Here is a 12,330-nt window from a genome sequence, read left to right on the forward strand (position 1 = left end):
CCCTACTACATTTGCTTCCCTCTTTAATTTCTGGGCTCTGCTTCCCAAAATAACTCACATGCTCCCTTCTCCATAAAAATTCCCTGATCTCCCAAGAAGAAATGCTGCCTTTCAGGTCTGAGTCTCCAAAGCACATTGTCTGCAATTCTCTTTTGGCAATTTTTACCCCTGTAGTACAAGACATTTGCATTTACTTTATCTCCTATGGATGTCAAATCCATGAAACCGGGATATATATATAATATATATATTGTCCACCAAGTCTTAAGCACAGAATGTTTAAAAAAAATCTCAGCTAAGTTTACATAGCTTGAAAGTGGAAGGAGAAGAATTTAATCTCAGCTTTATCTCATTCTGACATTGCCCCTCTTAACCACTTCTGCATCAATTTTTGCTTTTCAAAGCTCCCAGTAGAATGAGTACCAAGTCTTTGTTGGTTAAAGAAAATACCCGCTCATGTGATTTTTGCAGTCTATTATAGAGAATATGATTGACATATTTACCTTTGTTATGATTTTTATCACTGGACAAAGTAATGTTTGGAAGAGCATTCAGGCCTTTTCAAACATAAGGCATTTATTTATCACTTATTTGAGCAAACTAATGGGATTGATAAGGTATAAATACTAGTGCTCATTTTATTGATGAAAAGACTGAGGTACAGAGACATTAGGGGATTTATCTGATATAATTATTGCTGGGAGTGGGATGAAGACTAAGATGACTCAACTTCTTTTTTTTTTAAAGATTTTATTTAAATTTATTTGTCAAAGAGAGAGAGAGAGAATGAGAGAGCACAAGCAGAGGGAGTGGCAGGCAGAGGGAGAAGCAGACTCCCTGCTGATCAGGGACCCTGATGCGGAACTCGATCCCAGGACCCAGGGATCATGACCTGAGCCAAAGGCAGACACTTAACCAACTGAGCCACCCAGGCGTCCCATAAGGTGACCCAACTTCTACCCATCTTTCTCTGGCCATTGTAAATTGATATGCATACCTTCACCACCAATTACATGGAAAAAAAAATAGATTCCTCACTATATTGCATCACATCGATAGCAGAATCATAGATATTTTAGATATAAATGAAAGGAAAATAGAAGCAACTAATGTTTATTAATTATCTTTTATGTGACAGATTCTTTACAGAGATTACAGCACATCCTTTGAAAAATGTTAGAAAGTAAGCACTATTATTCTCATTTAATAGATGAAGAAACTAAGTCTGATAGAGATTAAGTAACTTGCCTATAGTCACAGAGCAAGAAAATAGCAGAACCTACATGAGGGCTTCTTTCTAAATAGTCTAAAGCCTGAATATTTGCCATTATTAGAGTGGCAAGCATAGCCCTTGGGTCAGTTTTTGATTCTATCATTAACTTTGGATACAACAATCAATTAAGAAAAAAAGTTGTCCTCCAGTAAGAGGGTCACTGAATAGAGAGGCAAAAATGGGACTCAAAGGCCTTCCTGATTCTAAAACAACTACTCTTTCAATTATAATGTATACTTGGTTTACATTATAGTAGTTAATGTAGTTAATGAGATAGGAAAGCTCTATTTTTTTATTTTTCACACATCATGTAGATTTGCACATTAGATTATATAAAAAAAAGTCACTGAAGGCTGATTCTCTGGACTGCCAGCTCTACATCCGTCCATTAGTTGCTGTACTTTCTTCATAATGTGACACCGGAAATATGTTTTTAGAAATTCATGATATGACTGTGCAATTTTGCACCAGGTAAATTTCATCTCATGTATAATGATACCCATTAGAAAGCCTGGTAAATCCTGGGTCTTTTATCCCTAAAACTCTCTTGTGCCTTTCACAATGAGTGGGGACATTATACACTTTAGGATAATTCTTGTGTTTCCCTCACCTTTGACTATATTGCACTGGGGGAAAGGGGGAGATAGGAACATTATTGCTTGGAAGTATTTTAACTGACGGTGTGATGGAATTTTAGCATATCTGAGAAAAACTTACCTTTCCCTCATCTCAGTCTGCCCCCTTTACCTGCTGCTGATACCTGACACTCTTGTTTTTTAATTCAAGATTTGTAGCCTTGAGAACATGCAGACAGGAATTTGTCTCCTTTATTGTCAGTAATCGATACCTCAGGGTTAATGAAACTGTTCTTGGATAAGGGCCTGGGAATAATGGTGGAAAGCATGAAGAGTGCCAGTGCCCTAGGAAAAGGCTAGGGTTTAACTAATATTAGAAGAGAGGGAGAGGGGATACCTGGGTGGCTCAGTCAGTTAAGCATCTGCCTTTGACTCATGTCATGATCTCAGGGTCCTGGGATCGAGCCCTGCATCGGGCTCCCTGTTCAGTGAGGAGTGTGCTTCTCTCTCTCCCTCTGCCACTCCTCCTGCTTATGCTCTCTCTCTCTAATAAATAAATAAAATTTTAAAAAAGGTAGTATAGAAGAGAGGGAGAGAAAGGCATAGGGGATTTGGGATGGGAGGAGTAGGACACTAATCCTACAGACATTACAATCTGGCTAAAATTGGCCTCAGGGATTGATCCAAATTGTATCTTTCTTAGGATCCCAGAGTCCCTGGGCTTCCCTGAAGGCTAAAATGATATCAGTATATGAAGTTAACAAAACCCAGATGCCCACCTCTTTTGAATATTAGGCAGAGGAGACGAAAGAGATCCAGTCATTATTAGGTGAAACCAACCACTAGACAGAAGGGAAAACTGAGGACACCCAGGTAGCAGCAGAGCCTAAGTCTGCAGCTCTTATTCTTGGGCTTTGCATAGCTCATGATTTGACCATTGGTGGCCACAGTTTCAGAGAGATAGTACAGTAACTGGAAACACAACAAACTCTTCATTGGCAAATGCATGTCTTATGTTTATATCCTCTAGAACCTGGTGCATATGTAGCACTTAGAAGTTTTTGCTGAATATATGAATGGATAGCTCCTGGGCTAAGTTAGGGCATCTCTCATACCAGCTCCATTCCCCACATATTTAACTACATTTTCTCTGACTTGCTTTTAGAGTAAGTCATTTGGATCTGTCATTCCTCATGATCTTGAAAAAATATACTTTAGGGTGATTGGCTATTTATTTTTCCTTTCGAGTTTTGTCTCCATTTCTAAGCAGGTGAGCCAAAGTCAAGTAAAAAACAAATGCATCTAGCATACTTTTCAAAAATATTAATTTATATTTCCTTCATATCAGAGTGTTAAGAGCTATAGAAAACCCTACAGAATTTAAGATTGACATGGCAAGTAGACGGTGGCTGAGTAGTGTTTATTAGAAAATTATCTACATTTTCTATCTCCTGCCACTGCCCTTTGACCACTATCATTTACCTGTGGTAATTAGAAATTTTCATGTTTTGTTACTCTTGACATTTTTTTCCAATTAGTTTTTTGAAAGCAGCTTTCACATCCTTGTTCCGTAAACTGTAGATCAAGGGATTCAGCATGGGAATGATAACAGTGTAGAACACAGAGGCCCACTTGTCTTGGCCCAGGGAGTAGCTGGATGTTGGCCTCAGGTACATAAACATGACTGTGCCATAAAAAAGGGTGACACCAGTAAGGTGAGACCCACAGGTGGAGAAAGCCTTAAGGCGGCCTTCAGCGGAGTGCATTCTGATGATTGTGATGAGGATGAAAGCATAGGAGATGAAGATGATGAGGATGGTGCTGAATTCAATGAAGCCACACAGACTAAACAGCAAGATCTCGCTGATGTAGGTGTCTGAGCAAGAGAGGGCCAAGAGAGGTGGGATTTCACAGAAGAAGTGGTTGATAATATTGGAACCACAGTAACTCAAACTGAAGGTGAGGGAAGTGTGGGCCACTAAACTCACCAGGCCGGCCAGGTAAGAGACCAGCATGAGAGCCAAGCAGACTCGCTTGGACATGAGAGTGCTATAGTGGAGGGGTCGGCAGATGGCCACGAAACGGTCATAGGCCATGGCAGCCAGGACATAGCACTCTGCATCCACAAAACCTACGAAGAAAGCAAACTGGGTGGCACAGCTAGAGAAGAAGATGACTTTGTGCTCTGTTAAGAAGTCAGCCAACATCCTGGGGGCAATGGCTGAGGAGTAGCCCAGGTCAACAAAAGAGAGGTTGCAGAGGAAAAAGTACATGGGTGTGTGAAGGTGAGTGTCTGTTATGATCAGGATAATCATACCAATGTTCCCTACTATGTTGACCAGGAAGACCAAGAGGAAGACTACAAAGAAGATGATCTGCAGCTGAGGGTCTTGAGTGATGCCCATAAAGATGAACTCCGTCACCACTGAGTGGTTTTCTTTATCCATCTTTTCAATTTTATGTGTGCCTGGATTTGGTTTATTGTTTGAAATGATTTTTAAAAATCTTCCCAGAAGGCAGATTCTATTAACCATAGGGTAACTCAAATGACTTTAATGAAAGTGATGGGTATGTGTCTTCTCCAGGTGCCCAGTCAAAATAGAAGATGTTAGCATCTTGGGGATGGCAAATTCTGCTTCTCCATAGACCTTGGTGCTCTGGGGCAATTTATCACATGCAACCAAGTGTTTGACGTGATCTGTGCAATTACTGGCCTTATTAATTAGTAAAGGACAGTTTTGAGCATCCCTTCCTTCTTTCTAAAACAAAGCAAATATGGACACAGATAATGAATAAACATTAATTCTCTTTATAGGTAGGCACAAAAAGAAAACTTGAAAACCCTCGAATCTCAAAGTATAACACACACACACACACACACACACAAAATAAAATACTTGGAGCAGAAGGTGAGCAATATTGGAAAAGCAGTGGGTAATAATAATTTTTAAAAAGTCAGGAGTTACTGAGTGTTAACTATTTGCCAGAACTTTGAGTGCTTCTACACATTACATAATTTCATCCTGACAACTCCGTGAAATAGGTACCACCATTATCTCTGTCTTATACCTGAAAAAAATAAGGCTAGATATTAAGTAATTTCAACAAAGTCAGGAGCCAGTAAGTAGTGGAGCTGGGTCTTCTGACTCTAGGGTTCACTTCACTTTATTGTCTTCTGTGTATATGGGGTTTAATGAATCTCTTTATTCTTGCACCTGTGTTTTGTTTTCCTGTCTTGCCTATCATGCATGGACACAGAATTAGTCCTTTCATTTCCTTAATATTTAGAAGCACCAGGGATTTGGCATGGGGCATAATCAGGATGAAAACACAGCTGTGTCTTTGGACAATTCTATTGCTTAGCCAACAGGTTGTTGCATAGCTCAGTTCAGAGTTTAAGATTCAGGATCCTTTGCTCAGAGGGGATAGAGAAAGCATTATCCAACTCTGTGTTCAGACAACAGCTTGTTTTAGCTGTTTTCTTTGTGGTTGGATGAATATTTGGTCCATTGATGAGTTGTAACAAGGAAGTGGGCAAAACCACACCAAACCAAACCAAATCAAGCCAGAACATGCAGTACTTTAGAAATAAGTAGCACTCTCTATTAAATTTGAGGGAGAAGTCAGACTTTTTGGATGTCAGGCTGCAGTAGTTTCAGGGGTGAGAGACTCCTGGTCAGAACACAGCACAGGGCTCAGGGCTGATCCGCAGCTGGGCATGTGCCCACTAATTCATTTCAGTGAATTGGAAAATGGGATCAGAAAGTCATTCTTTCCTCCCTTATAAATTCAAGGTTCCAGTTAAAAGAGAAAGTATATGAGAAAGGGGTTTCACCAATCATAAAGCACCCTGCTTGTTCTCGCTTATAGTGGACAGACAAATCCAGGCTTTGCCACTTACTACTTTTGATTTCTCTCACACTACTTATCTTTTTAGAACCTCAGCTTTTCACTTATGGATGAGATTAATGCCTATCTCAATAACTTTCTGCAAAAAAGTTGGGTAGAGTACATATGTATACTCTGTCATCTATCTATCTATCATCTATCTATCTATCATCATCTATCTATCCATCGTCTATCATCTATCTATCATCAATTATCAATCAATCATTTGGTGCTAAATTCAGTGACTGTCATGTGCTAAATGCTTAATGCATTTGGCAATTGTGTCAGTGCAAGTGTAATTGTGTAAGATTTAATTCAGTACATGATTGTGTGCTCACAATCCCAGGAAAAAAAGTTCCCATGCTTATTCCATACATGTGATGTATCATGGACTACTTTAACCTTTAGTGAAGGTGTGATTTTAATTCCACAGCACTTCAGTTAAATGATAAAGTGAGTAGAGATAAGGCTATCAAATTCAAAATCAGAGTTAAGATAGAAGAAAACCTTTATATATAGATTTTTTGTCTCATGCAGCTAAACTTCAACCGACCTGACTCTTGAAGAAATAGTAGACTAGTGAATAAATAAGTATATTCCATAGTTAATAAACTCTAATATAAAAAAAAAGACCAGCAAAAGTATTGTCTTATGGAAGCAATACAGGACAAATATATTTTAGATTTCTATGCATCAACTGCTTTTGCATGTTTATATGAAAAGAATTCTGGAGTAAAAATCTGGAATCCTGGTTGTGGTCCTGTTTTTTTTCCATTAAGTAGTTGTTTGAGCTTGATGAATTGCTGCATTAGATGCAGCTTCCTTATCTGTGAAATGAATAGGGCAAAAAATTCAAACTCTATGTAACTTTCCAAGTCTAGCATTTTCTGAGTTTGTACTTATTATGAGGTACTTAAAAGCCAAACCCATAGTCCATGTCTCCTTTTGAAATTTTGAAATGGCACGGACCTGAAGCCAAGCAAAGCCATGCTCAAAGGAGCTGGGGGCAGGGTCATGCTCCACCCCTAATAGGTCATCTCTTTCTCAATCTGTCCCAATGCTGACCTGTGCCCTGACTTGTTTTCTACCTGTTGGTGAGAGGGTGATTGTCTCCTCTTTGCCTGATGGGTTATAATGAACACGTTTCTGAGAAGAATCCGAAGATGGTAACTCACTCAGGTAGCTGTGTCTGAGCTCCTTGCTCACCCACCTTTGCTCCTGTGTGCAGGAGGTTTATCAAGTTTCAGAGTCGTGCATTATCCCCAGAGGAATAGAGATGACATGATTTCTGCACTCACAGGAGACTGGAAGAACTGATGAACTATCACCCCTAAGGAATTCACTCTCTCATCCTTGAAGCTTAATGATAAAAGAGGGAAACACAAGGGAATTCTTTTCCACCACTCCAGTGAGTAGTGGTGATGGAGTCAAGAAGAGCTGCATGCACTGTTTTTCTGGCCTCTAAAAGCTCCCTACCAGGTGGTGATTTTGATGGCAATTTAGAAAAGTCTGTTTGTTGATGCCTGAAAGTCCTTTCACAAAGGGTGATACCTTCCATGTTATATGGATTAGCCATCTTTATTTATTTATTTAAAGATTTTATTTATTTATTTGTCAGAGAGAGAGAGAGAGAGCACAAGCTGGGGGAGCAGCAGGCAGAGGGAGAAGCCGACTTCCCGCTGAGCAGGGAGCCCAATGGAGGACTCGATCCCAGGACCCTGGGATCATGACCTGAGCCGAAGGCAGATGCTTAACAACTGAGCCACCCAGGCGTCCCTGGATTAGCCTTCTTTAAACTAGACTTTAATCTGAGAGAATCTGGCATAAGGGTGGTACATAAAATGGATATGAGAGATGACATATGAGTCGTTTTAGCTTCCCATTCATGAAGAAAAAGGGAAATGAGCAATTATAAGATTCAAAAGCTGCTTAATTTGGAAATGCTATTTGACTTGAGGAGAATTTTTATCCTAAGAGATTCAAGAATAAAATAAAAAATAAAAAAAGCAAATTAAAAAATCCTTTTTGCAATATGTTTCCCCATTCTTTCACTTTTCAGCCCATTCTTTCACTTTTCAACCCTTAACCCTGAAGTGAGCTCTTGTAGGCAGATGGTGGATCTTATTTTTCTCACCCAACTTTTTTTACCTGTATTCTTAAATCTTATTTTATGATGAAAAGTTAGTTCCTAATAACATTGACATATCCACTGATTTATAATATTTATTGTCAAGTCAAACTTTTCCCCAACTGCATAATAATCTATTGTGTTGGAGGTACCATTGTCTATTTATCAAGTATCCTGTTGATAGACATTTGAGTTGGTTCTGATCTTTTACAATTTGAAGAAAAAAATGCAGTGGTGCCTGGGTGGCTCAGTCAGTTATGTTTCTGCCTTCAGCTCAGGTCATGATCTTAGGGCCCTGGGATCGAGCCCCATGTGGGGATCCCTGCTCAGTGGGGAGTCTGCTTCTTCCTCTCCCTCTGCCTCTCCCCCCCGCTTGTGCTCTCTCTCCCGAGCACGCATGCTTTCTCTCTCTCTCTCAAATAAATAAATAAAATCTTAAAAAAATGCAGCAATAAATAACCTTGGGCATATCCAACTGTCAATTATCTTTTCTCAACTGTTTTGAATTGAATTTTTCATTTCATTTCATATTTTTTTTTTTTTAAAGATTTTATTTAATTATTTGAGACAGAATGAGAGAGAGAGAGCACATGAGAGGGGGGAGGGTCAGAGGGAGAAGCAGGCTCCCAGCTGAGCAGAGAGCCCGATGCGGGACTCGATCCAGGGACTCCAGGATCATGACCTGAGCCGAAGGCAGTCGCTTAACCAACTGAGCCACCCAGGCGCCCCATTTCATATTTTCTATATGTGTATTTTTCTATTCTACTCCCTTGTTCTTTCACCATTCTATACAATCCATTCATCAATAATTTTTTCAATTATAAGTTCCCTTATACACTGGTATAATCTAGCCCCCATCTCCATTTGTTCTCTTTTGTTTTTTTCCAGGGTTTCCATGGCTATAATAGAATATTGTTTTTAATTTTTACATAAACTTTATAGTCAACTTATTTGGGAAACAAATCTGAGGATATTATTATTGGGACTACATTAAATTTATAAATTAACTTAGGGAGAATTGCCACATTTATGCCATCAAGTCTTGCTACGAAATAGTGTGTATGTCTTCATACATGTTCAAGTCTACTTCTGTATCTCTGTGTTACTCTTTTTCTTCACAGAAGTTTTGAACATTTCTTACTTGGTTTGCGCTTAGATCTTTTATGTTTGGTAATCAAAAATGGGGATCTTCTCTTCCACATACATTTTCTAATTGGAGATTTTTTGTTTATATGAGGTTATTAGGTTAATTTTACATTTTACTAATTTACTAAATTTTCTATTTTTTTTTTAATTAATAGTATAGTAGTAGTAAAAGTAGCGTTTTTATGTATGGTGTGTTATAATGTAGCTGCATCTTATGCTGCCCAAATAAATCGTTAGTTAAAATGAAATGAGCCTCCAAAGCTTAACAAGAGAATTCTCTTCTTGGTTTTGACAGATTATGTAAAATCTATTTGGATGAAACTCTTGGTGGCTAGTGAGTGGTATGTAACTACCCCCTGGGATGGTGGATATGTATTCTTTCAGAAACAAATGACATATTTTTACAGCAAATAGTTTATATTGTCCCTCTATGTTCCTGAAATGGCATTCATAGATAACTTACCTACACACATAATTTAAAGAGGAGAAATAAAAAGAAAATAACTTATAATACTTTAGTATTCATTCATTCATTCATTCATTTTTTATTTTATACTTGAAATATACTTGCATACTGTGGGACATGAAGAGTTCTTTGTTGTTAGGGATTGTACTGCACTCTGCAGGTTTTTAGCATCCTTGCCCCTTACCCACTAGATTCTATAGTGTAGCCCCTTCACTGTGGCAACCATCAATTTCCATAATGTCCCCAGAGGAAAAACACCACCTCCACTGAGACCTTTTTGAAATGCTAAGCATCTGATATTAAATAGAAATTCTCAATTAAGGGGTGATATAGTTTACTAAGTTAGACATCTAGCTGTTCCACCTTTCCACCCCTAACATCTCTACTGATATTTAGATGCACTCTTTTCTTAGCAACCAACACCACCAAGATTTCCATATTAGTCAGAATTCCCCGGAGAAGCAGACCCAGTAGGAGATGGATATGTAGATCTAGATAGGCCTCAAAGGAGTGAATGATGCCCATCCACACTGTTGAGGGCAATCTTCCTTACTTTACTGATTCACATGCTAATGTCTTCCTGAGACACATCCAGAAATAATGTTTTATTATCTATTTGGGCATCCCTTAGCTCAGACAAGTTGACATGTAAAATTAGCCATCACAAGTACCATAGACATTCCTCCCGATTAATCAGTCTTGTCCAGAAGACATCATTAGTCATTATTGTGGTTTATGTGTTATTTGTATTTAAACACAGAGGGATATTTTTGAACAAACTCTTCGCTACTTTTGGACTGTGGTAGCACAAAATGGTCAGCAATGCTCATTCTGGAGTAAGAAAAAACCATGTTCAAGTCCCAGTTCTGGTGAGTATTAACTATTTGGACAAGTAACTTCTCAAGGCCCCAGTTTACTTATCTATGATGAAGGTGCTTAATAGCAATCTGAAAATGCATGTGTTTAGGACACTTAGCAAATAGTACACGCTCAGTTAATATTAGTTGCTATTATTGTTTAGCCCTTCTCTCTTCTAGTTATGACCCCGGAGATGACCAGCTGGGTATCATATTAATATATAAGCTCCTCTTAAAGGGGAGGTCACATCTTTACAAGTTAGTATGGTCTCTATTAATTGATCATTAATGCTTGTTGCCTGCTTCCTGGGCTTTAGAGTCCCATGGTTCTTCATTAAAAATTCACTGCAAGCTGTCAGTGGCTTATCTTTTATGGCACCAAGTTCACATTCCAGTATCTGGTGTGAATTCTCAGTACTCCATGGAAATCATATTGCAGCCTAATTTCTGATGGTTTCCATCTTGGCGGCAGGGAGATAGAGCATCATCTGGTACCTCCTTGAATGACACTCAAGCTAGGATTAAAAATGAGTTCTCTTCTTATTCTGAAGCTCTTTGAGATTTCCTGCCTCTGTGCATTTCTTCCAGTCAGCCCCTCCACCATGATCCAGGTAGCATAATTTCTTATATGTACACAAAGTCCTTCTGGAAGGTGGAGATAGAGCTAACCTGCTATTTTGTGGATTCTTTCAATGCTCTTAAGGGAATCAGACCACCAGCTATCGGGTGAGACAGAAGAGGGATGTTTAGTGAGGACTAGAAATATGGACCTGGAAACTCATTTTCCACTGGGCCCAGGTGTCCCTAGGGCAAAGGAGAGAAATGTGAAGAGGACTTACAATTTCCTTAGCTTCGGGGGGAAAACAAGTAGATTAAAATGAGATGACATGAGGGATGCAGTCCCCAGACACTAAAGAACAAGACATATGTCCTATTTAAAATAATTCAGAATGCTTACTCCAGAGTCTGATCCAGAGACTCTACAATTGGAAATAATTGCAAACAATATTACAGCTGCACTGCAGTGACGTATTCTATATTTTAAAATGTATTTTACTCTGATATAACAAATGGGATTCTTATTTTCAAGGAAAAGTAAGAAAGAAGGCAAAGTAATTATCTTTTGACAGGGAAGGTGTAAAGGGTTTCACTTGTCTTATCTCTGTAATGGGTGATGCCTTAAATCCATTCTAACTCTGCCTACTGTTTCACCTGGGAGAATTGATGAATGCCTTCTCTGAGAAGAGGTTTGATGTGTGTGTTTTGTTTTGTTTTGTTTTTGGTGAATTTAAGCACTGGACAGAAACAAGCAAAAGGACTAAATAGAAGTCAAGCAGTCAAGAAAGGTCAGGAAAAGATATAAAGGGTTCTGCCCAAGTAACTTATTGACCTGAAGAAAAATCCACAACCCTGTACCTTTCTCCAACTACCCATATACCCAAAGCTCCAAGAGCACTGAGAAGCTAAGAAGGTATGTTAAATAAGTTCTCTGTCCATTTTTCTTGTTATAAGACTTGTAAGTCACTAAGAGAAATATAAGCAGTAGTAAATAATATGATTTGAAGATGTTTTTAAATGCCAGAAATTATCAGGACATCTCACTATTGTTTTCACAAACTCCTAGGAATTGAAAACCTTTGTTAAGAATCTCTGGACTGACTGCAAAATCTCAGAGAGTGGGTTATGGTGAAGGTATATTTTCCAGGGTAGAGGGAGATGGTAGCATGTAATTCATAGCACCAGATGTAAAACAAGTGGTATTTTGCTAATAATGCAAATTAGTGAATGCAAATTCTAAGAAAGACAATTTTCAGCAATTACAACTATATTTTTTCTCTAGGAGATATATAGATTTTTTTCTTTATGTAACTAAATGTATTCTAGCATATTAATGAAGCCCTGATAATTACAATGGCAATTATTCTGTTTATTAGTGCGTACATTTGTTATCGAGGGGGTTATTCTAAATGATCTCAAATGCTAAGAGAATGAGAGTT

The 12,330-nt window shown here is 38.5% G+C and overlaps 1 protein-coding gene across 1 annotated transcript; it reads right to left on the reverse strand.

Moving 5' to 3' along the window:
• Positions 1-3,359: 3,359 nt before the first annotated feature.
• LOC123856398 (olfactory receptor 5AR1) lies at positions 3,360-4,295 on the reverse strand. Its single transcript, XM_045892601.1, has one exon. It carries the CDS (start codon positions 4,293-4,295, stop codon positions 3,360-3,362), a length of 936 nt encoding a protein of 311 aa, XP_045748557.1.
• Between the last annotated feature and the right edge of the window lie 8,035 nt (positions 4,296-12,330).

Source organism: Mirounga angustirostris, unplaced genomic scaffold (genome assembly GCF_029215605.1).
Source record: "Mirounga angustirostris isolate CCGP_5_RB_7025 unplaced genomic scaffold, mMirAng1.0.hap1 SCAF_13, whole genome shotgun sequence".
NCBI classification, from domain to species: domain Eukaryota; kingdom Metazoa; phylum Chordata; class Mammalia; order Carnivora; family Phocidae; genus Mirounga; species Mirounga angustirostris.